General features: G+C 41.0%; 1 protein-coding gene across 1 annotated transcript; it reads left to right on the top strand.

Moving 5' to 3' along the window:
* The first annotated feature begins 2,356 nt into the window (after positions 1 to 2,356).
* LOC119899979 (NACHT, LRR and PYD domains-containing protein 12-like) lies at positions 2,357 to 26,336 on the top strand. Its single transcript, XM_038714810.1, is given in 11 exon segments — positions 2,357 to 2,413; positions 3,684 to 5,069; positions 5,072 to 5,543; positions 5,881 to 6,054; positions 6,217 to 6,390; positions 7,514 to 7,687; positions 8,106 to 8,279; positions 8,483 to 8,656; positions 13,789 to 13,941; positions 21,839 to 21,885; positions 25,504 to 26,336. Coding segments are annotated over 10 exon segments (3,492 nt in total). The 5' UTR covers positions 2,357 to 2,413; positions 3,684 to 3,685; the 3' UTR covers positions 26,070 to 26,336.

Genomic DNA, 26,336 nt, shown 5'->3' with positions numbered 1-26,336 from the left:
TGAATAAGCTGAACAATTTAAAGTTATAAAAACACTTATTTTTTCAAAACTTTATATTAACTGAAAAACGGTGCAATTACTGTCACAACTATGGCAAATGTAGACGGCCCCTAAAGTGTTTTTGGGCCCAGAACTGATCTTGACCTATTTCTTTTGGCCTTGAGTTAGAAAAGTGTTTGCACACAATGCAGAAATCTGAGGATTCAGAATCCTCTTGATCATTGGACTCGGGCGTTTTGCTTGTTTGCTTTCTTTTACCCCTGTCTGTCTTATGCGTCCACTGCCAAGGCATGCTAGAATAAAGGTACAAAAAAACCTTCTGAATCATCATAAGGCAACTTGTTCTCACCCCTTGACTTGTCACATATGGACACATGGTCAAGACCCATCGGTGTCAGTTTGTAACGGACTGGGGCTGTAGTGTCAGTTTTGGACAGTAAAGGCAGGTAAATGATGTTAAACAGAAAAGACTAAGGTGGATGGAAGGCCAGAACCCCAACTTTGAACCAGGAGACCGGGGTTCATGTCCCATGTAAAATAAAAAGTCAACATTAAATATTGTTATGTAACTTGCCTAAGCAAACGCAAGTGATGTTTGTTAAAGTACGTATTAAGTGACGTACGTAACTTTAAGTAACTTTAAGTAACTTTTCCTAACACCAACCAAGTACTTTTTGTGCCTAAACCAAATTGCAACATTTCACAACTTTAATAATGTGCCGTTTGAAAAGGGCGATGTTTCAAAACGCTAGCATTTTATTTTGAAGGTGTAACCGGACATTGCATATTTATTGTTGCTAACTTTACCGGACGTTCCATATATGTTGTTGCTAACTTGACCAAGCATCAATATGTGGGTGGGAGTGAGAATGTGTGACCATAAGGAGACAGATGCAACATTTCTGAACTGTTCCGACAACAACCAGCCATTCCATAGCTAGCTGTTTAATTTATGTATGTTCAAGGTTAGCATGAATCCAAAACATCAAATTAAACTAGAGAAACGGATACTTTAGGTGATATAAGTTATAAAATTGCATCTACAATAGAATGAATGCTTGGCAAAAATTAATCAAAAATCATTTTTTGGTTGTAAAATGCACAGGTGTTGCTAACAGAGCTTGAAAAGGAAATTGGAGTCTACAATATTTATGACATCACCGCAGCTCTTTTCTGATTGGTCAAACTGACAGTGTTACAGCTAACCCAGTGTTACCACACTCCCTGGTCTCCCCTATACTTCCTGTTTGCTTAAGTGTAGCAGTGTTCATTGCACTTCATTTTTGTCCTGCTTGTCGGCAGATTCACAACTCTCCCTGTCTGCAGGAGAATCAACGATCAACACGACACCAGTCAGATAACTTTAGGGTCAACGATATTTGCAGATTTGACTAGAGGGCCACAATGACAAAAGAGGTCCTCCTGAACACTCTGGATGAACTTGGAGAAGAAGAATTTAAGTGCTTCAAGTGGTTCCTTAAAGATGAACGTCTGAAAGACTCTTCAACCATCCCGAAGAACAAGCTGGAGAACGCAAAGACGTGGGACACAGTGATCTGATGATCCAGACCTACACACTTCCTGGAGCTGTGGAGGTGACCAAGCAGATTCTAAAGAAGAGCCAAAGGAATGATTTGCTACAGAGTTTGTTGGACACCAGCTCGGGACCACAAGGTCAGTCACAGGAAGTAGAAAACATGAAAAACACGATGGCACGGCAGTCTGAGAATTTTCAACCTGATGAAAATTAAAAACCTGATAATTGAGGAAACTCCCAAAGAGAGTGTAGAGGATTCTGCTGAGAGAGAGCATTTATGAAAAATATAGCACATAAGGAGCGGTTTTGAGGGGTGGAGGAAGCTGCTGCAGCAGGCAACATATGCATGAGTTTTACCAGCAGAGTAACAGTGATGAGGATCAGGCTATAATGTCAGAACTGTACACAAATGACGATGATGTTACTGCCCACACATTTGTGAATGAGCAATTGAAAGATGCTGCAGGATACAAACAGTGTCCAAGTGAAATACTCCATCTAAGTGTACCGAACCTATGAGAAGCAACACAAACATAAAGCAAGAGAGTAAGAGACAGTAATTGCATTTTGACACAAAGGAAATATTCTACAGTTAAAGTTTGTCTCCCAAACCAATTACAGCCTCAAATTACTACTACACACAAGCATGTGCTGGACAACATCACAAGAAAATATCTTTATTAACACCAATGCAAATAGATACACATACTGCAAATGAATACAGAGATTCAGCAGCATGATAGCAAACTGAGCAGCATGACGACACCTGCTAGCATTCAAATTCTACAACTACATTATTCCTCTCTCTTTCAATGAATGTCAGTCATGTTGAAGAAACTCCACAGAACAGAGGACCTGCCTCTCATCAGACTGAAGGTAAAGTTACATTATAAAATGTGATTTTCAAACAAATATGGGGAGTCATTCTGTCTCAGCCAGCAGCTATGTTTATAAAAGTTTGTCAAATTTTAGATATGTAGCGACAATAAATTAATGGTTGAACTACATACAGACAGCTTTTGTTTAAGCTTGTTTCTAACAACTTGGCGAACATGCTAACTTCAATAGATTTCTCTGCAACAGATACAGTATCTCTAAGTGAGTTCACCCCTCACATGTCTGTAAATATCTGATTCTATCTTTTCATGTTCAACACTAAAGAAATGACAGAAAGAAAGTAGTGAGTGTGCAGCTTGTATAACAGTGTAAATCTGCTGTCCCCTCAAAATAACACATCACACAGCCGTTAATGTCTAAACCGCTGGCAACAAAAGGGAGGACACCCCTAAATGAAAATGTTCAAATAGGACCCAATTAGCCATTTTCCCTCCCCGGTGTCATGTGACTTGTTAGTGTTACAGGGTCTCAGGTGTGAACGGGGAGCAGGTGTGTTAAACTTGGTGTTATCGCTCTCACACTCTCTCATACTGCTCACTGGAAGTTCAACATGGCACCTCATGGCAAAGAACTCTGAGGACCTGAAACAAAGAACGGTTGCTCTACATAAAGATGGTCAGGCTGTAAGAAGACTGCCAAGACCCTGAAACTGAGCTGCAGCACGGTGGCCAAGACCGTACAGCGGTTCAACAGGACAGGTTCCACTCAGAACAGGCCTCGCCATGGTCGACCAAAGAAACCAAAGAAAAGTGCACGTGCTCAGCGTCACATACAGAAGTTGTCTTTGGGAATATTCATATTCTTTGCACCTATTAATAACCAACGGATTAGAAACTCAAGTGTCTTAAGTTGTCCAAAACAACAGAAGTGATAAATGGGTTAATTTCCGTGCGTGCTCTCTTCATGTTGTTCTTGTAAAATACAATGAAAGGTCATCATGTAGGTAATTTTATTTATGGCAGGCGTTCACAAACGGCCCTTTAAAAATAAAGGAATAAAGGACTTTGCCATGACAAAAGGTCACTTCGGGCATCAAGAGGCAAAGTGGCAGGTGTGCACCCCCTTAACAGAGACGTTACTAACAGTATCAAATATGTTTGGTTATGACATTAAGCTGGCTCCATTGCTGTTATTTGAAAGGAAAATGTCGTTGGTTCTTAGGAAGGACAATCCTAAAGAACAAAATGCTTCTATATGTGTGCACAAACAGCCTGATACTTTATATTTTTTATATTTGTGTTCAACACAGACATGATGGTTCCAATACCAGAGCCACAACCCATCACATATTACCAACACATGCTTCAATCACACTTTCAGGACAAGTTCATATGTATACAAGAAGGATGGATGCAGAAGAAGGAACGTCTGGATGATATCTACACAGAGCTGTACATCACTGCTGGGGCTGACATAAGCATAAACACACAGCATGAGGTCATGCAGATTGAGGCAGTGTTGAAGCCAGCAGAAACAGACAAACCAATTAGACCTACTGACATGTTCAAACCCCCCTCTGGAAAATACAGACCCATAAGAACAGTACTGACCAGTGGAATCGCAGGAATTGGCAAAACATTTCTTGTGAGCAAGTTTGTGTTGGACTGGGCTGAAAAAAAATCCAATCAAGATATGCATCTGATTTTTCCCTTCACCTTCCGCCAGCTGAATTTATGGGCAGGGGAAAAGTTATGTTTGACAGAACTCATTCATAATTGCATCAGGGAAACCAGAGAAATCAAGGAAGAAGCTCTTAACTACATCTTTGAAACTCTGCAGTCATCAGGAAACACCAACTATGACAAAAGTAAATTCAAACTTCTGTTTGTTTTGGATGGACTGGATGAGAGCCGTCTTCATCTGGACTTCTCTACCTGGGAAAATCAGCCAGTAAACTTCAATGTGACAGATTCCACCTCAGTGGATGTGCTACTGACAAACCTCATCAAAAGGAACCTGCTTCCCTCTGCTCGCCTCTGGATAACCACACGACCTGCAGCAGCCAATCAAATCCCTCGAGAGTTTGTCGACAGCATGACAGAGGTTAGAGGGTTCACTGACCCACAGAAGGAGGAGTACTTCAGGAAGAGATGCAGAGATGAGGAGCAGGCCAGCAGAATCATCTCCCACATCAAGACATCACGAAGCCTCCACATCATGTGCCACATCCCAGTCTTCTGCTGGATCACTGCTACAGTTCTGGAGGATGTGTTGAAGACCAGAGAGAGAGGAGAGCTGCCCAGGACCCTGACTGAGATGTACACAGAATTCTTGGTGTTTCAGATTGATCAGACAAAAAAGAAATACGGCCCAGAAAAGTGCATTCAGTACATTAAGTCATTAGCAAAACTGGCTTTCCACCAGCTGGAAAAGGGCAACCTGATCTTCTACGAATCAGACCTGAAAGAGAGCGGCATTAATGTCAGTGGAGCCTCGGTGTGCTCAGGAGTCTTCACAGAGATCTTTAAAGAGGAACGTGGGAAGAAGAAGGATGAAGCAGACAAGATGTTTAGCTTTATCCATCTGAGTGTTCAGGAGTTTTTGGCAGCTTTGTATGTAGAGAAGGCACTCATTAACAAAAACAAGAATGTCATGTCTGAGCCAGGGCAAACCTTTGGCAAGCATGTGCGAATGGTTTTCAGCAAACATCTGTGTCAGAGGTCCACAGGTTCGCTATTGACAAGGCCTTGCAGAGTCCAAATGGACACCTGGACTTGTTCCTCCGCTTCCTCATGGGACTTTCTCTGCAGACCAATCAGACTCTCCTACGAGACCTACTGAAAAAGAAAAGAAGCTCAGAGACCAATCAGGAAACAATCGAGTACATCAAGAAGAAGATCAGTGAGAATCTGTCTGCAGAAAGAAGCATCAATCTGTTCCACTGTCTGAATGAACTGAACGATTGTTCTCTAGTGGAGCAGATCCGACAGTACCTGAGTTCAGGAAGTCTCTCCACAGATAAACTGTCTCCTGCTCAGTGGTCAGCTCTGGGCTTCATCTTACTGTCATCAGAAAAATATCTGGACGTGTTTGACTTGAAGAAATACTCTGCTTCAGAGGTGGTTCTTCTGCGGCTGCTGCCAGTGGTCAAAGCCTCCAACAAAGCTCTGTAAGTGCACAGATAACTGCAGATACTCACTGTATCACATGTATAGGGTTGTTCTCAGTGTAAGAATGTCTTACTGAAAAACTAGTTTCATTGTACCACCACAGATTAATGCAGCCATGAAATGAAAACAAAATATTATACAATGTAGTTGATTTTAAGATAAAATAAATTTGTGTATTACTGGGATCAAACTGATTTGACTAAAGATCCCAATAATAAACACAGCAATAAAAACTATAGGAAACTGTATAAATGTGATGTTTTTTAGTGTTAGATGAAACAAACAGTATCAGCGTTTGTCTTTATCACTGAATATCTCTCACTATCCCCCCTTCAGGCTGAGTGGCTGTAATCTATCAGAGAGAAGCTGTGAAGCTCTGTCCTCAGTTCTCAGCCTCAAGTCATCTAGTCTGAGAGCACTGGACCTGAGTAACAACAAACTGAAGGATTCAGGAGCGAAGCTGCTCTCTGCTGGACTGGAGAGTCCACACTGCACACTGGAGACTCTCAGGTCCGGATTATGAAAACTTATAAAGGGAGAACCAGAACTGTGATTTGATGTTGTTGTCCTTTTCTTCAGTCATTGTACCACGTCTCTTTTCAAAATATGATTGTAAATAATTTAAAATACAGAGAGAAAATCTTTCACATATGTGCTGTACATATTTTCTAGGCTGAGTGGCTGTAATCTGTCAGAGAGAAGCTGTAAAGCTCTGTCCTCCGTTCTCAGCTCCCAGTCCTCTAGTCTGAGAGAGCTTGACCTGAGTAACAACGACCTACAGGATTCAGGAGTAAAGGTGCTCTCTGCTGGACTGGAGTGCCCACACACTACACTGGAGACTCTCAGGTCAGGATTGAACCATAATTCACCCTTCGCTAAGCCACGTCCCAAAACCGCAAGCTGGCTAATCACAGCACCTTATAGGACACACTCTAACTGAAGTCCGAAACCTCCATGGCAATGCTGTAGCATGCAAAAGGAGTCGTTGTCTAGCTTTTTTGCCAAGTTTTACCAAGATATGGTCAAACGCTGTTACTGGAACATTTGTAATAGTTACAATCACTACCAGGAGAGGTTGAAAGGAGAAGTACGATTTATTCCCTTTCCAAAACCTAAAATAAATGCAGAAAAATGTAGGCTGTGGATTGTTCCTAATGTAATGTTAGCTAGTTAATGCTACCTAACTTACTACTGAATGTAACGTTATATAGGCCTACTGCTTTTTCATTTCAATGTTTGCAATAGGGAATATAGACCTACACAGTTGAAAGCAACAGTGTTATCCTTAATATAATTGTCCTCTGTCTCAATGATCAGGTGATGTGGTGGTTCACTTTTACTCTGTGATCGGTAGGATATAGCTTCTATCTTTGTTTTGTTTTTTTTGTCAGTTTGACAGCCTGAATCTAACCTTGAAATGCATAATGCAAACATTTCTGTATAATTCTCTGAGAATGCTCTTTAGTTTTTCCAAAAATTAAACAATATTTCTCCAGGGAGTGCAGTTACAGATAGTGGCAGCGCCATACTAAGTCTGATAAGTCCAACCGTTTGTCAGACTCAGACACAGTCATTAGGGCTGGCGTGGCTTTGTGAAGGGTCAATTGTCACATGATGTTATCGCCATCAGTCACTGTACTACTTCTCTTTTATAAAAGCGGTGCCTACCAAAATATAATCCTAAATCATATCAAATACAGAGAGTAACGTTTTCATTTACATTATATTTATTAATTTAGCTGACGCTTTTATCCAAAGCGACTTACAATTGTTATTTATGTCAAAAGTCACACACCTCTGGAGCAACTAGGGGTTAAGTGTCTTGCTCAGGGACACATTGGTGGATGTGTAACATTTGGGAATTGAACATGGGTCTCTCACACCAAAGGCGTGTGTCTTATCCACTGCGTCATCACCACCCTCGCGCCATCACCACCTTATGTACATATGTGCTGTTCATATTTTCTAGGCTGTGTGGCTGTAATCTGTCAGAGAGAAGTTGTGAAGCTCTGTCCTCAGTTCTCAGCTCCAAGTCTTCTAGTTTGAGAGAGCTGGACATGAGTAACAATGACCTGCAGGATTCAGGAGTGAAGCTGCTCTCTCCTGGACTGGAGAGTCCACATTGTACACTGAAGACTCTCAGGTCAGGATTAATAAAGCTATAAAAAGTGAACTACAATTGTCACATGATGCTGTTGTCATTTTTCTTCAGTCATTGTACTACTTCTCTTTTATGAAGTTTGCAGTTTGTACCTAAATATATTTATTTTATCCCTTTTATTTTATTCTATTTTACTTATTTTATATTTATCTTAAACGTGTATTTTAGTCTTTTCAATGTTTTCTTGCTTTTATCTTGTATTGTTTCTGTATTATTGTTTTTTGGGTATTATTGTCTTTACACTTGTTAAAGCACTTTGTAACTTGTTTTTGAAAAGTGCTCTACAAATAAAGATTATATTTTTTATATATATATATATATATATATATATATATATATAAACCTAAATCATATAAACACTGAGTAATATTTTCAAAAATGCGATGTTCATATTTTCTAGGCTGTGTGGCTGTAATCTGTCAGAGAGAAGTTGTGAAGCTCTGATGTCAGTTCTTGGCTCCCAATCGTCTAATCTGAGAGAGCTGGACCTGAGTAACAACCTAATGCAGGACTCAGAAGTGAAACTGCTCTCTGCTGGACTGGAGTGTCCAGACTGTACACTGGAGACTCTCAGGTCAGGATTAATAAACATGTAAAGAGTCAGCCATAACTGTCACATTTATGTTTTTGTCATTTATCTTCATCGTCATTACGGTACACCACTTCCCTTTTCAGACACTGATATGAAAATAGTTGCTGTCAAAATATACTGTAGGTGTAAGTAATTTCAAACACAGAGACGAATGTTTTCACATGTGTATTGTCTATATTTTCTAGGTTGAGTGGCTGTAATCTGTCAGAGAGAAGCTGTGAAGCTCTATCCTCAGTTCTCTGCACCCCATCCTGTAGTCTGAGAGAGCTGGACCTAAGCAACAACGACCTGCGGGATTCAGGAGTGAAGCTGCTCTCTGTTGGACTGGGGAGTCCACACTGTGCATTAGAGACTCTCAGGTCAGCATTCAGCTTATGTTAACAGAGAAAATGTAGCAAGATACCCAACATATTTAGGTTTTAACAGTGTAGATTATACACTGCAGTTAAAACCTTGGACCTGAAAGTCAAATGGCACACACAAGTCTCGGCCTCAGATCGTACTTTGGAATAAAATTTATTGCCCAGAAATAGCAGCCAGTGTGCAGCGGTGCATTTACAGCTAACAGCTGTGGATGGAGTTACGCTAAATTGGAGTTTTTACATGGAGCCAAAGTCGGTCTCCTCCTCTCCAAAACAAACGGACCAGCTGATAACAACAGGTTGTGTTGTGCTTCATCTAAACCATTGGTAATTATGTTTGTTACGAATATATGTAAAAAGAACATTTGACAAGAAAATGAAATCAAGTAAACAAATCGAAGTGATTTAGATTAGAAAAGGAGTGGGAAGAAGAAAAAAAACCTTATTTAATCCCACCCCCTATCCAAAAATCTAAAGCTTACAAGTAATCGACCCGCGTTCCAAATATTTGCACATCTACTTTGTTATATCCAAAAGCAATTCAAAATGTACATCAATCATTTAAACAAGAAAATAAAAAAATATAATAGGAAAGAATAAATTCCAGCAACTCAGAAATAAATGACCACAATGAAACTGAAGATAATTACTAGCCCCAGAAAAACTCATTGATTATTCACCCCCTTCTTCATCCCTGTAACCATTGAAAACCATATCTTTATAACTGATTTTAAACTGATTTATGTTTGGACATTGCTTTAGTTCCTCATTAAGACTGTTCCAGATCTTTACTCCAGAGCTTGAAATGCAAAAACATTTCCTGGTTGTCCGTATCCTGTTTGTTGTGTTGTGTTTCGCCCTTAAATTATAACCTCCCTCTCTCTCCCTAAATAATATTTGAATATTTCTTGGCAATAGGTTATTTTTGGCTTTAAACAGTATTTGGGCTGATTGATATTTCACCAGATCTGTGAATGTTAATAATTTTGACTGTAAGAATAATGAGTGAGTGTGATCCCTATACCCACCATTATGAATAATCCTTATTGCTCTTTTTTGGAGAATAGATAGTGAATATAATGAACTTTTGTAGTTGTGTCCCCAAATCTCAGCACAGTAAATGAAATATGGCTTTATTTAATACTGCAATTGATCTTGATAGTTTAGATTGTACATGATAAATGTGTGATTTCCAACTGATTCTGTCATCTATAATTAATATAATAAAAAGAAATTTATTTTCATGAACTCTCAATTATAACCCCATCTATTTGTATGTTCACCTGAATATTCATATTGTATTTTCCAAATAACATTATTTTAGTTTTATTTAAATTTAATGATAATTTATTTCTATCAAACCATATTTTTAATTTGTTAATTTCTTTAGTGACATCTTCCACTAGTTGCTGAAGGTTTTCACCTGAACAGAATATATTTGTGTCATCTGCAAATAACACCATCTTCAACAACTTAGATACTGAACATATTTCATTAATATACAAAATAAACAGTTTTGGTCCCAGAAATGACCCCCTGGGGGACACCACAAGCAATGTCCAAACATACTGACCTGGAGCTTCCCAACTTCACAAACTGCTGTCTTTTACTAAGATAACTCCTCACCCAGTCTAATACTATACCCCTGACACCGTACAGATACCTCCATTACATAATTTTTATGATCTATGGCACTGGTGATTTCCTCAATTCATTCTATTATTGCCATCAATGTAGATCTGTTTAATCTGAATCCATATTGACTGTCTGTGAGTAATTGTTGCTTATCCAAGAATGTTTCTAATCTGTTTTTAAAGATTTTTTCTAGTATTTTGGAGAATTGTGGAAGTAAGGAGACAGGTCTGTAGTTTGTGAACTGGTGTTTGCTGCCATTTTTATACAGAGGTATGACTTTGGCTATTTTCATTTTGTTTGGAAATGAACCTGTTTCAAATGATAAATTACATATAAATATTAATGGTTTTGAGATCCCCTCAATTACTTCTCACTATAGTCATGTCAATGTCATTGTAATCGGTAGACTTTTTATCTTGAATTTGCTCACAATTTCCAATATTTCTTTTTCATCCACTGGCCTGAGAAACATTGAGCTTGGATTTCTCTCTATTAATTTATTACAGTGATTTTCCCAGCTAGGTCAGGTCCCACATTTACAAAGAACTGATTAAAACTGTTAGCCACATCATCCATATTATAATAGTTCTTATCCTTATCAATAAAATACTTAGGAAAACCTACTGTATTTGTCTAGGACGATTTCTTATAATACTATTCATTATAGCCCATATTCCTTTAATATTGTTTATATTATTTATTTTTGTCATGGGTTGGCTGAGTGAAGGCTGAGGTCTGGACCCAAATGCAGACCAAAAGGCGAGGATGCAGTTCAAAAGGATTTAATTACTCAAAAAAAAAAAAACTGAAACAAGCTTACGTGGAAGCATAAGGGTAAGACCAAACTGAGGTAAATCCAACAAACACAAGGCAATCCAAAAACCAGGGAATATTCCAGGGAACAGGGAAAACACCCACATCACACACATTTACCTTCCATTGACCCCATACCCAAGAGGCTGGAGGCCCCTAGTGAGATTAGTTACAAGACAGTGTTTTAAAGATGGTTCTCATGAAATTCCCATTACACGGAGCACAAGGCAGAACACTCCCCATAGACGAAGGATGTGACCAAGACTGAAGAGACAAGCAGGCATCCAGTATATAGACACAGGGACCAACGAGTGGGGCGGGAGCAACACAGGTGAGGGGGGCTCAGGACTAATGAGACGCAGGCAGAAAGCCACAGGGAAACTAATAATAACCAGGAAGAAACAGAATAACCCCCCTCCCCCCATTCACTTACATGCATTTTCCAAGTCCGATTGACACCAAATTGGGTCAACTGTTCCCCATGGGGCCCTGATGACACCTGAAAAATTTGGTGCACTTCGGCCAAAAGGTGGCGCTATAATCGAAGCTCAAATACCATCAGACAATCCCATTCATTCCACAGGGATTTTCAACTAAAGGACATTTTGCCTCATAACTACAGCCCACTACATGTTACTACATTCATAAACCTTATGTCTACTTGTTTGGGGGATGCTGCCGATTGCGATATATATAGGACACGCCTCTGTGCGATGACGTTTTCATTTAGCAAAATCGCGAAAACTGGAAAACCTATTTTAATTAAATCCTCCGAAGCCGCAAGTCCGATCAACACGAAACTTGGCATGGACCATCGCTGGACCAAGCCGAAGAAAGTTTGTAGAGGGAATTTTGATCCAACAAAAAACGGCCAAAAGCTAAACATCTTACGTTTGCAATGTCCGATCTACACCAAACTCGGGGACCTTATCTGGCATGGCCTCCCAAGAGCCTGTGTGAAATTTTGCATCAATCGGCCTCCAGGTGGTGCAATAAAATGGAAATAAAATAACACTGCCATATACATACATTCATTTCAGATCTTCGTAACCGCAAGCCCCTTTCATTTAAAACTCGGTCGTTTATTCTCCACAGGCCCCCGAGCCATGGCGGGTTCCATGGACAATAAATCATGGCGGGCATGGGCCCGGGTCTGCTATATTCTTTTATTGGACAATTTTTGTCATATAAATACTTAAAAGGTTCTAAGAATCTGTCATATGCATTGTTAATGTCTTTTCCTGATATATTCTATTCCAGTTCTGTGCCAATTTGTTGATAGATTCGTCTAAATTCGGTTTGCTTGTCGGGCTTATTAAGCCTATATTTGAAATCATCAACTTGTCTTTTAGACTCCATCCCAACTAGGCTGCTTAAAGAAGTTTTACCCTTAGTCAGCACTACTTTACTAGACATGATGTCTTTATTAACAGTCTATGCCAGCATTGCTGCAGAGGTTGAAGGGGTGGGGGGTCAGCCTCTCAGACCATACGCCACACACTGCATCAAATTGGTCTGCGTGGCTGTCGTCCCAGAAGGAAGCCTCTTCTAAAGATGATGCACAAGAAAGCCCGTACACAGTTTGCTGAAGACAAGCAGACTAAGGACATGGATTACTGGAACCATGTCCTGAGACCAAGATTAACTTTGGGTAAAACTTTTATTTGCTAAAATCCCTGATTTGATCCTGCCTACTGTATGTTTGGGACAGGCCTTTAATTCATTTTGCACAAAACTGTAACTACTATGAAACAGTTTATTTATTTCAAACAGAATAATACTTGTATACACGTCATTCATTTGATCTAGCTCTGAAGCTCTGAAGGTTTTTTTGTTCTACATCAACATGGTGCAGGATGAGAGAAGTTAGCAGACAGAGAGCGATGGACTTCACACGACAGGATTCACAACTTAGAATAATTTTTATTCCAACATGATAACGACCCCAAACACACCTCCAAGAACGACCGCTGCCTCACTAAAGAAGCTGAGGGTAAAGGTGACGGACTCGCCGAGCAGGTCTCCAGACCTGAACCCTGCTGAGCATCTGTGGGGCTCCTCAAACGGAAGGTGGAGGAGCGCAAGGTCTCTAACATCCACCAGCTCAGTGATGTGGAGGAGTGGAAGAGGACTCCAGTGGCAACCTCTGGTGAACTCCATGCCCAAGAGGGTTAAAGCAGCGCTGTAAAATAATGGTGGCCACACAAAATATTGACACTTTGGGCCCCATTTGGACAATTTCACTTAGGGGTGTCCTCACTTTTGTTGCCAGCGGTTTAGATATTAACTCACCGCGCTAGTTTTTCGCTTTATTGTCTGGTAGCAACTTGCCACCATTTTCTTTGTTTACACAGGCCACCATCTCAAGTTATTCAGCTGTCAAGTATTCGTTCCTCGGTTTTGATACAGTCTATGCTCTCATTCACATCAAACACAGTCACTGAGTTATCAATACATTAAGTAAAAAGTAGTTTCAGAACCAATTGGAGCATAGACCATAGCTATGCTTACATTTCCTAGTCAAAATACTTTGCTGATGAAGGGAAGAATTTTACAGCAGTGGACTGATGGGGTAATTTAATATTTTGATAATTTGAATCATTAATTATGAATTCACACTGACAAGGAAAGAATAGATAAAAATATTATGTGTGTGTGTGTGTGTGTGTGTGTGTCTTCAGGCTTTCAGGATGTCTTATCACAGAGGAAGGTTGTACTTCTCTGGCCTCAGCACTGAGATCCAACCCCTTCAGTCTGAGAGAGCTGGACCTGAGCTTCAACCATCCAGGAGACTCAGGAGTAAAGCTGCTGTCAGCTGGACTAGATACACTCAGGTATGAACAGGCAACAAGAGCTCACACACTGTTTCTCTGTCTGCCTGACAAGCTGAGAACTCTTGGTTCACAGTCTGAACCAGCACCCCTGCAGATAACAGTGGAAACAGTAACAGATGTGCTGAGAGTCCATGTCCCCACTGAGAATGACCTCCTAACTAATATCAGACCAGCAGACCAGGATCAGGTCTTTATCATTTAGTGAAATGCAAATATGACAAATATAGTCAAGCATTTATAAACCATAATGCAAAATCATCATCCATCCATTGTCGACCGCTTATCCTGCGTACAGGATCGTGGGGGGGCTGGAGCCAATCCCAGCTGACATCAGGCGACAGGCGGGGTACACCCTGGACAGGTCGCCAGTCCATTGCAGGGTCACACATAGACAAACAACCACTCACACTCACACCTAAGGACAATTTAGGGCAACCAATCAACCTAGCCTGCATGTTTTTAGACGGTGGGAGAAAGCTGGAGCACCCGGAGAGAACCCACGCAGACACGGGGAGAACATGCAAACTCCACACAGAAAGGCCGGGGCAACCGGGGTTCGAACCCCCAACCTTCTTGCTGTGAGGCGACAGTGCTAACCTTCAGATTTTAACCGTCTTTTTAACTTTTTAAAGCAGTGTGGAAAGTCCGTTTTTATCTCTGGTCCCATTCCCACAGTTGGTCGCGGTGCTGGCCGCTTCAGTAGACTCCTTGGCCTCCACGACTGGCTCCAGTCCGCCTGCAGGGCTCACCGTGTGTTTTATGTGGATAATTTTAATATTTTCTGGCAAAGAATGTCTCTTTTTAAGACAGACGGACTTCGCCCAAACAAACGGGGCTCAGAAATGTTAGCTGCGCACATACAGCATGTGGTGCGGTCCACACATGACTTATATGAATGACTAATCATTCATGCAGCACACCTGGACACACCACCGCTCACTGAACAGATCTCTGGCTCACTGCCACAAACAACTGTCTCCACCTGCTGGCATGTAAAGCCGTCTGCTCCCAGCGCTGTTCCACAGACTTCTATTCCTGTCATCATCACACATAGACCAGTAAACCGAAATGTGCACATCCCACACAGCAATATTAGTAATCTCTTAAGGATTAGGACAACTGCACCAACTCCAGCACCCAGAACAAACTCATTTAAAATGGCTCTCTTCAATGTGAGATCACTTTCAAGTAAGACTTTTATCTTAAATGATTTTATCTTGTATGGAAATCTAGATTTTATGTTTTTAACTGAATCCTGGTTGCAGATGAATGACTATAGCCAGCTAGCTGAACTGTGTCCGCCTCAATATGATTGTTTTAGTCAACCGAGGGTCAGTGGTCGTGGTGGTGGGCTAGTGAGCGTGTATAGGAAAAATTTTAAATGTCATCAAGTACGCTGTGATGAATTTAACTCTTTGAAGTTCTCACTCTTAAAGTTGGAGGGCTGCAACCTATCATATTTGTTATAATTTATCGCCCCCCAAAACCGCCTGGAGGATTTTTATCAGAACTTCCTGAATTTTTATCTACTCTGGTTTTAAATTATGACAGAATTGTTCTTTGTGGCGATTTTAATATTCATGTTGATGACCCCACCAATGTTAATGCAACTAACTTTTTAAATATGGCCACTTCTTTTAACTTCAAACAACATGTCAAAGGGCAAACCCATAACCGTGGTCATACCCTATTTGACCACCTGTCAAATAGGAAGTTTTGTGTGTCTGTAAACAACTATGTCTCTTTGTTCTGTCCAGTTAAATATGGTGTGCCTCAGGGGTCGGTCGTAGGACCCATTTTGTTTTCCTTGTATCTGCTTCCCCTTGGACATATTATCCATAAACATGACATTTCTTTTCATATTTATGCTGATGACACACAAATATACTTGCCCGTCAGATCCACAGACCCTGGAATGCTGAGTTCACTTAACAACTGCCTTTGTGAAGTTAAAAAATGGATGTCAAATAATTTCCTCCAGCTGAACTCAGACAAAACAGAAATCCTGGTCATCGGGTCTCAGCAGATGGCAAATCAAATACTGCCATCTGCTGGTTCCCTAGTAAATCGCATTAAGCCTGTGGCAAAGAACCTTGGTGTTTGGTTTGATAGTAATTTAAATTTCGAGAAGCACACCACAAAGCTTGTTCAATCATGTTTTTATCAACTTAGCAAAAATTCGATCTATGTTAACTTTTAAGGACACCGAGACCATTTTACACGCCTTCATCTCATCACGCCTGGATTATTGCAACAGCCTTTTCACCTGTTTAACCCAAAAATCTATTGATCGACTCCAGACTGTCCAGAACTCAGCTGCCAGGCTTTTAACCAGAACAAAGAAATATGACCACATTACTCCTATTTTAGCTTCATTACACTGGCTCCCAGTATGTTTTAGAATTGACTTTAAAATTCTATTGATCACTTTTAAAGCTCTTCATGGCCTCTCGCCTTGTTATATTTCTGACCTTTTAGTCCCATACGCACCAGCACGTACCTTGAGATCCTCGGGCAGAGGTCTGCTGTCTGTTCCAGAGTCTCGACTGAAAACTAAAGGGGACAGAGCGTTTGCTGTCAGGGCCCCGAGGCTCTGGAACAGCCTGCCCGAGGAAATCAGGTCGGCTGAGTCAGTGAACTCTTTTAAGTCCCTTCTTAAAACATACTTTTATAGGAGAGCTTTTCCCGATCTTATTTGACTTTATTTTATCCCTTTTATTTTATTGTATTTCACTAATTTTATATTAATTTTTCATGCTCTTGTTTTTTTGTATTATTCTTTACACTTGTTAAAGCACTTTGTAACTTGTTTTTGAAAAGTGCTCTACAAATAAGGATTATTATTATTATTATTATTATTATTATCGCACCACCGTGCCGCCAGCAAAATCATCAAGAGGTTCAAATTTATGCTTTACCTTGGAAACTGCAGTTGACAAAACAATCTCAGGTAAAGGTCCATTTAGTAGCTGTTCTGGAGTTTATTAGGAAAGTTGTTATTAAAGGCTTCTTAAGATAATGCCCAGCTCATGAGAAATCACACTGATCCAGATGGTTTGAAGTTAGGAATTTAAATATAAAATGAGTTCTTTAGTTAGAACTAAGATTTCTCATCTTTTTCCAAATTTGACCTTGGTCTCCCCAAACTTCCACCTGCTCTCAACATTTCCTCCATGAGGTAAAAAGATTCAGGAAGTATACAAATCATATTGATGGGGCTAAAATGAAGACAGACTCAGTGATCTTCATGGAAGGAGCAAAGTTTTCAACTTAAAACTTGGTCACGATGCAATCTTGTTTCACATAATCTCAAAATAAGAAGTGCCCCAGGTTAGGCTACAGGGCAGAGGTTTTTTTTTACAAATCAAATCCAACTGAAAATAAATTGCAGTATCAAGTACTTTATGTAAGTCACGTGGTGTAACGCTGTGTTTCTAAGAGAATGAAAATGTAACTGTTGTGGGTACATTGGGGGGTATATTTAGGGCCCTAGCAAGAGAAATGTGCAAGGACCCTATTGGAACTGAAGGCATTATTTTTTGGTCTTTCCTTCATCTCATCCATTCTGCCTTTCACTTCCTACCTTAAGGTCTTTTCACATGGGAAGCAACACTCCGCCTGCGTAGTCACCTGGCCCCGCGAGGTTGCTCTGCGCTTCTCATGTGAACAGACACCGAGACAAGCGCTCCGCGAGTAAACGGAAGGCACTCTGTAGATAGTAACCACGGCAACGGCTTCTGTGCGCTACTGTATTCCTTCATAGCCTAGCTTAACGTGAAAGTATAGGCTAAGTAACGTTAGCTGATAGGCTATATTATTATATAGGCTATATTATTCATATTCATATAGCTGATAAATCCCTCCTGTTAATGTCCTGTTAATATATTTCAGGGAAATCACAGATGGAGAGTATCAGTCCCTCATCCTGCTACATCCTTCTACTGTATTCCTTCATAGCCTAGTTTAAAGTAAAACTATAAGTAACGTTAGTTGATAGGCAATATTATTATATTATATATATATTATTCATATTCCTATAGCTGATAAATGCAAATGCCCTCCTGTTAATGTCCCAATAACTGTTCAGTGAACACATATATTTCAGGGAAGTCACAGACGGCGAGGATCAGTCTCTCATACATCTTTTTGTGCTGCGTGTCACGTAGGCTACAGAAAGTTCAAGTCAGTTCAACTTTGGCAGGGGCGGGCGTGTGCGTGAGACGAACATGAATGTTTCAGTATGGTCTTCAGCCCTGGTCTCTCTTGGAACAACAGTGGAGCGCTTGCGAACACCTACTCGTAACTCCACTGGTTGGTTACCATCCAGGCGACATCAGTCAGGTCGATCTTCCCAGGCTTTTTCCAGGCCTCCACAACCACTTCTGAATCATCATCCTCTTTAATCTGGCAAACCAAGAGGGATATGTTCTCCAGTGGAACCCCTCTCCTTCAAGGATTTAAGAAGGTTCCCCCTTTTCTGGATACAGGACCTCATATGTGGTTGGGGTCATTTTCCTAACCACAGTGAGTGGGCCTTGTCACTTAGCCATAAGTTTGCTTGAAGAAAACGGTCCTTCTGACCTGGTTAAAACTATCAGGCTTTCTGGGGCTTCATGGAGGTTGTGACGGCCTTCCTTCCTGTGCTGCTCCAGGTGGTCCATCATCTACATGATATACAAGGCTCCTTGCCATCAGGCGCCTCAGACTCTGCTTCAGCAAGTCCAGTGGTCAAGAGCCATACAAGAGTTTGAAAGCTGAGAACCTTCCCTGTTGGCACAAAGAAGAAATGGTAGCCACTCTTTCCCTTTAACTGCCACAAACCTGAGCATACATTTCAGCATATGGTTGAACCTCTCCACCAGGCCATCAGTCTCAGGGTGGTAAGGAGTACCTGCAGACAGCCCATTAGACATGACATGAAGTTTGTTCTAATGTATGTACCGGTACCCTGAGCTACTTTTCTCCAGTGGCCCCATGATATCTATGGCTCTACAGCTGAAGGGGTGGTGATCATGGGCATGGCCTGCAGAGGAGCCCGATCAGACCTGTGGACAGCACCGGTTTTCTGGCATGTGCTGCAGTGTGTTTGCACATCATTGTGCATGGAAGGCCAATAGAATCAGACACCTTAGATAAGTCTGGTGTCACCATAAGTGTCCCGCTGCAGTCTGTTCTCTGCCTTCTCTCCTACTAAATGCTGCTTCCCTAGATGTCTGTGAAGGTTCTCAGTTATCCGGGGCGGCTCAGGAGGTAGAGCGGGTTGGCCGTTAATCGGAAGGTCGGCGGTTCAATCCCTGGCTCCCCCTGGTTGCGTGTCGAAGTGTCCTTGGGCAAGATACTGAACCCCGAATTGCCCCTGGCGGCTATTCCGCCAGCGTATGAATGAGTGTGAATGCTAGTTTCCGTTTGAGCACTTAGGCTCAGTGTATGAATGTGTATGACTGGTGAATGCAGATGTAGTGTAAAAGCGCTTTGAGTGGTCGAAAAGACTAGAAAGGTGCTATACAAGTACGGAGCATTTACATCCAGTTATCCAACGAAGGTTGAGATCAAGGGCAACTGTATCTTCACCCTTGACCTCATCCTTCCCTAGAGTTACCTTGCCAATCTCTGGAGATGTTTAAGTCTTCGTTACCCCAAGGTTGTTGACAGCAAAATGTGAGGAGGCCCCCTTGCATGCATAGATGTACTACAAGGCCTGCCAGGCTGCAGTCACACACATACAAACAAGGTTCTCACTGGTAGAATTATTCTTAATGTTTTTCATTCAGTTACTTATTTAAATTAATTGTTATTATTTCAGTTCTCACGACGGTGCTGTCTTGTTTATTTACAGTGGGTACGGAAAGTATTCAGACCCCTTTAAATTTTTGACTCGTTTCATTGCAGCCATTTTCCAAAAATCAAAAAAGTTCATTTTATTTCTCAGTAATGTACACTCAGCACCCCATCTTGACAGAAAACAGAAATGTAGAAATTTTTGCAAATTTATTAAAAAAGAAAAACTGAAATATCACATGGTCATAAGTATTCAGACCCTTTGCCGTGACACTCATATTTAACTCAGGTGCTGTCTATTTCTTCTGATCATCCTTGAGATGGTTCTACACCTTCATTTGAGTCCAGCTGTGTTTGATTATACTGATTGGACTTGATTAGGAAAGCCACACACCTGTCTATATAAGACCTTACAGCTCACAGTGCATGTCAGAGCAAATGAGAATCATGAGGTCAAAGGAACTGCCTGAAGAGCTCAGAGACAGAATTGTGGCAAGGCACAGATCTGGCCAAGGTTACAAATTTCTGCTGCACTTAAGGTTCCTAAGAGCACAGTGGCCTCCATAATCCTCAAATGGAAGACGTTTGGGACGACCAGAACCCTTCCTAGAGCTGGCCGTCCGGCCAAACTGAGCTATCGGGGGAGAAGAGCCTTGGTGAGAGAGGTAAAGAAGAACCCAAAGGTCACTGTGGCTGAGCTCCAGAGATGCAGTCGGGAGATGGGAGAAAGTTGTAGTAAGTCAACCATCACTGCAGCAATCCACCCGTCGGGGCTTTATGGCAGAGCGGCCCGACGGAAGCCTCTCCTCAGTGCAAGACACATGAAAGCCCGCATGGAGTTTGCTAAAAAACACCTGAAGGACTCCAAGATGGTGATAAATAAGATCCTCTGGTCTGATGAGACCAAGATAGAACTTTTTGGCCTTAATTCTAAGCGGTATGTGTGGAGAAAACCAGGCACTGCTCATCACCTGTCCAATACAGTCTCAACAGTGAAGCATGGTGGTGGCAGCATCATGCTGTGGGGGTGTTTTTCAGCTGCAGGGACAGGACAACTGGTTGCAATCGAGAGGAAAGATGAATGCGGCCAAGTACAGGGATATCCTGGACGAAAACCTTTTCCAGAGTGCTCTGGACCTCAGACTGGGCCGAAGGTTTACCTTCCAACAAGACAATGACCCTAAGCGCACCGCTAAAATAACGAAGGAGTGGCTTCACAACAACTCCGTGGCTGTTCTTGAATGGCCCAGCCAGAGCCCTGACTTAAACCCAATTGAGCATCTCTGGAGAGACCTGAAAATGGCTGTCCACCAACGTTTACCATCCAACCTGACAGAACTGGAGAGGATCTGCAAGGAGGAATGGCAGAGGATCCCAAATCCAGATGTGAAAAACTTGTTGCATCTTTCCCAAAACGCCTCATGGCTGTATTAGATCAAAAGGGTGCTTCTACTAAATACTGAGCAAAGGGTCTGAATACTTACAGTGGGGGAAAAAGTATTTGACCCCTTGCTGATTTTGCAGGTTTGCCCACTTACAAAGAATGCAACAATCTACAATTTTAATCATATGTACATTCTAACAGTGAAAGACAGAATCCCAAAGAAAATTCCAGAAAATCACATCATATGAATTTATAAAAATTGATAACCATCTGATGAGGAAAAACAACATCTATATCCTGTCTGGAAGTGGGATCCCTCCTCTGTTGCTCTTCCTGAGCAATAATTTCTTTTTTTTTCATAATTAAATGATTTCTTGGGGTGGTTCTTTATCTTAATCAAGGGTCTAAGGACATTTGGTGTACCTTGACACAGAGAGTGTAAAGCCTCTTGAGGTAGATTTGTGATATTGTGCTATATAAATGAAATTTAATTAACTTAATACTTTTGAATCCAAGACAAAAATGTCTCTGTTGACCACTGACTTGAATCATTTTTATTTTTAAAACTTACTTTCCTTTTTGTCTGACCTTTTTATTATTTTATTTTAATTGTCTGTGTCTGTTTATAAAATGTGTTTTATAAATGCAGCTGTTTTGTCTTGTGGATCTGAGTTAAGGTTTCTGAAGATCACTGATGAGGAAGCTTCTTAAGGTCCATTCTGACTTTATTTCCAGGTTGGAACATGGTGGTGAGCAGAGACTGAAACCTGGTCTTAAGAAGTGTAAGTGTCAATTTGACTCATGAAAACAAGGAAATGAATGTTTAAGTAGTTTAAATTAAAAGCTTGTGTATCTGCATTCAGTTCTCTGTTTTAAAGAAGAAGTTAAATAATAAGTCACTCTGAAGTCTAGATCTATGTGGTAATGGCGCAGTGGATAAGGCACATGCAGTCAACAGTTACTCCTCCAGATCTGGCGCTGCACTCGTTGCAGCGACAAGCAGCAGAAGTTGCATGTGTTTGTTGTCTTGTACAGTATGTGGACTTTTACCAATCTGTCGTTTTTTTTAACCAACTTGTGTGTATGGTGTGTTTTTTGATTTCTCTTTTAACTACGTGGAGTCATCATGGACGTTATGAGTGCTTTATTCATGAACATGGTTGTTCTTGGGGCTGTATTGAACTTTCAACATCGCAACCAGCCAGAACAGACAGAAATATAGTCATGACTTTCTTATGCGATGCAACAGTTCTGTTGCAGGGACATTTCCCGACGGCATACCGCTAGAGATCAGTAAACAAGGATTTATTCATACATGAAGGCAGACAGCGGTACGTAAGGAAGCGTGGCTGGAGAGGAGGAGTGAGGCAGAGGCTACGCAGACCGGGGCTATGCCGCCTGCCACTTCCCTCAGTCATCCTCGGAAACACACAGTCACTGAGGAATAAAGTCGATGAACTGCAAGCGAACGTGAAGTATATACTGGAATACAAAAATGCTTGTTTGATTGCACTGACTGAAACTTGGTTGACAGACCATGACTTGAATTGGGATTTTGAAATCAATGGCTTTGGTCAGCGTGTGCTTGTATGTCAATTCACGCTGGTGTAAGACTGTCGTAAGGGAATCTATTTGTGGCCCTAACATCGAACTTTTATCTGTTCCACTGCGCCCATTCTATCTACCACGGGAAATCCTACAAGTATATGGTTTATATTCATCCTAGAGCCAACATGGTAGATGCAACATCCACTATTGTTAAACTTGTGCATCATTTGCAAAGCATTTCCCCTGATGCACCGCATTTTATACTTGGTGATTTTAACTGTTGTAGTCTTAAAAAGCCCCTCGTCATTTTTACCAGTATGTAACCTGTCCAACAAGATATGGTACTGGACTTGTGCTATGGCACCATAAAGGGTGCATATAAATCCTATGCAATGGCGCCATTAGGCTCTTCTGACCACAACTGTGTCTCTCTAGCCCTGATCAACCGACCCTCAAGAAAGGGAAAGTTGAGCGCGAAGAAGTTTCTATGTGGACAGAGGGCGCTATCCAGGAATGGCTGTTTTCACAGTACTGATTGGGATGTTTTTAGAGTCCTGCACAAACTTGGATGAAGTGACTCTCAATAAGCCCTGGGTTACTAAATCCCTCAAGAACAGTCTCATTCAGAAAAGGCTAGCTTTTCACCTGGGTGACATTCACCAGCAAAGAGATGCTCAGAAGTTGATGAAAAAGCAAATAAAGCTGGCCAAAATGCAGTTTAAAAATAAGATAGAGGATGAACTTGAAAATGGTAATTCTCACTGTGCCTGGAGAGGAATCAAATCTATGGTGGGAATTCAGAACAGGAAAGAAAAGAGTGTTTAGCACCAATAAGCCTAACCCATCCTGGCAGAGGAGTTAAATAATTTTTCATGAGATTTGACCCCCACGATTTTAGTGATGAACTGGCTGAATTCAGAGTGGCTTCAGAAAGTAGTCAGATTCAAATTGATGAAAGGGATGTCTGGAGAACTCTTGAACAGACAAATGAGAGGAAAACCACAAGTTCTCAAGCGCCTGTCTGTGTTTCCTGGCTGCAACGTGCACATATATTGTAATATGAGAGTTATGGATATATAGTGTTCTATATTTCATGGTCGCTCTACTGTATGTTGGTATGTTTTATGTTCTTAGGTATTTTATTTATTATTTGGTTGAGGTGTATCGACTACTGTTGCAAAACAAATTGCCCCTCGGGGACAATAAAGTCTATCAAATCAAATCAAATCAAATGCCTTTGGTGTGAGCGTCAGCTAAATTAATAAATGTAATGAGCTACTTTAAGCTGCAGTTATTAGAAATTGAACATACATTGCAAACTTTTCTGCGTTGCCCTCCTGCGTTGATTTAAAAAAAAAAAATATTATCTCTCCCATGTACAACTGTCAGGATGTAGTGACATTTTTAGCAAATATGCCAAAAAGATATTTCAATAAAAGTTACCTAATGAACCTTTTTAAAGCTCCAGTGCATAATATTTCTGAGGATTTATTGATAGAAATGCAATATTAGACTTAGACTTAGACAGACTTTAGTCACTCAACTGCACATTCACGATGTACATTTGAGTGAGATTTTGTTGCAAGGCTCCAAATAAAAAACAGACGAAAAACAGTATAAGAACATGCAATATAAAATAGAATATCAAGAAGATATAAAAGAAACAGAACCCTAATTTAAAAAATTGTGACTTTTTTCAGAAATGTAGCAAAACAGAAAAATTATATGTAGCAGCAGGATGTCTTAAAACTGTGAAGTATAAGATAAAATACAGTGATACAATAGAAGATCCATAAATATGTTTTCAGTGGTGTGTAAAGAACTTACATAATAAACCATTATGTTTTTATTATCTTAGAATGAGACATTTATATCTCCATAACCGCGGGAACCCCCTTCCATGGACGTCGCCACGTTGCATCATCATGTTTCTACAGTAGCTGGAAACAGACAAACAGGCTACAGAGCGCGTTTCGTCACTACTTCTTCTTCTTGTACTTCTGGTAGAATTCAGGCAGGGCAGACACTCATCACTGTGTTGAATACGTACGTTAGAAGAAGAAGAAGTAGTAATAATATACTGCAGGGGTCGGCAAATAAGTTTTGCATTAGAGCAATAGTTTCAACCATTAGATTGTGGGTGAGAATATAAGACATAATATTGGAGGCTGTTGATGTGATGTTTGGTTAGTTCAGTTGGTAAAGTGCAGGACTTGCATCCCTGGGGTTGAGGGTTCAATCCCACCTTACAGTATGTGCTGCAGTGTTTGTGTTTCAGTGTTTGATCCGCAGTCATCAACCACTGCTGTCAAAGTATTTATTAATATTTTTTGCCCCTATCAAAACACCATACTCTGGCAGCGGGCCAGATATTATTGTTGGCGGTCAGTTTTTGTGAGGATCCATAATCACAGAGAGAATGAATGTGTTTCCCATGTCAATGTTTGTATAAAATCTAATGTGTTGTTTATAATGGACTGTGGTGCAGAAACAGTGTTTCACACTCTTGGCTTACATTTTCCATGTTGTCTGTCAGTGGCCAAGTCACAGTAACATCTGGTTTACTGAATAATTAGATATAATTTCTTAATATATCCATCTAAAGAAACCTAATTTCTTGACAGGCTACTCTCTGTCCTGTGTCAGACACCGTAGCTATCCTACACTCTTTGAAAAGTTAGGGAGCAGTGGTAGTCTGGACAGTTGGTTGCAATTCACAACCCTCACCACTAGATGCCACTAAATCTTACACACTGAACCTTAAACCGTCAAGTCTGTAAATAAAGCAGCAAACCCATCAGGTGTGTTAGATGATTAACTGCTGCTGTATTGTGTCTCGTTCTCTCCATCAGATGCCTGTGAACTCACACTGGACACAAACACAGTACACAGAAAGCTCAAACTGTCTGACAACAACAGGATGGTGACATTGGTGACAGAGGAGCAGCCGTATCCTGATCTTCCAGAGAGGTTTGACTACTGGCCTCAGCTGCTGTGTAGAAATGGTCTGAGTGGTCGCTGTTACTGGGAGGTCGAGTGGAAAGGAAGGGTTTATATATCAGTGAGTTACAGAGGGATCAGAAGGAGGGGAGACCATTTGTCCTGCAGGTTTGGATGGAATAAGCAGTCCTGGAGTCAGGAGTGCTCTGATGTTTATGGTTACTCTGCCTGTCACAGTAAGAGAAGGACACGGTCCTTCTCCTCCTCTTTCTCCTCCTCCCTCACCTCCTCCTCCTCTGGTAGAATAGCAGTGTATGTGGACTGTCCAGCTGGCACTCTGTCCTTCTACAGAGTCTCCTCTGACACACTGATCCACCTCCACACCTTCAACACCACATTCACTGAAGCTCTTTATCCTGGATTTGGTTTATGGCGGTCTAACAGGTCTGTTTCCTCAGTGTCTCTGTGTTCCCTATAGAGGGAGGGTCTTCTCCTGTCACACTGCTGACAAACAAGTCTAATGACTCATAATTATGAAAAAGTGTGTGAATGCACTTCAAATATGTTTTCACATGGAACACCTTGGTAGTCAGATGGTTACAGTGCATGCCACATTGCAGTTGCAGCCGTTGCTGCTTCGCTTCCATCCACTGACCTCTGTTGCATGCCATACCCCTCTCTTTCCCCGCTTCCTGTCTACCTCTTTACCAGTCACTGTAAAATAAAGACAAAAAATTAAAACTAA

The sequence above is a fragment of the Micropterus salmoides genome, unplaced genomic scaffold, assembly GCF_014851395.1.
Source record: "Micropterus salmoides isolate LMB-PRFRI ecotype aquatic unplaced genomic scaffold, ASM1485139v1 Ms_hic_scaffold_12, whole genome shotgun sequence".
Lineage (NCBI taxonomy): Eukaryota > Metazoa > Chordata > Actinopteri > Centrarchiformes > Centrarchidae > Micropterus > Micropterus salmoides.
This window is presented reverse-complemented; position numbering and strand designations above follow the sequence as displayed.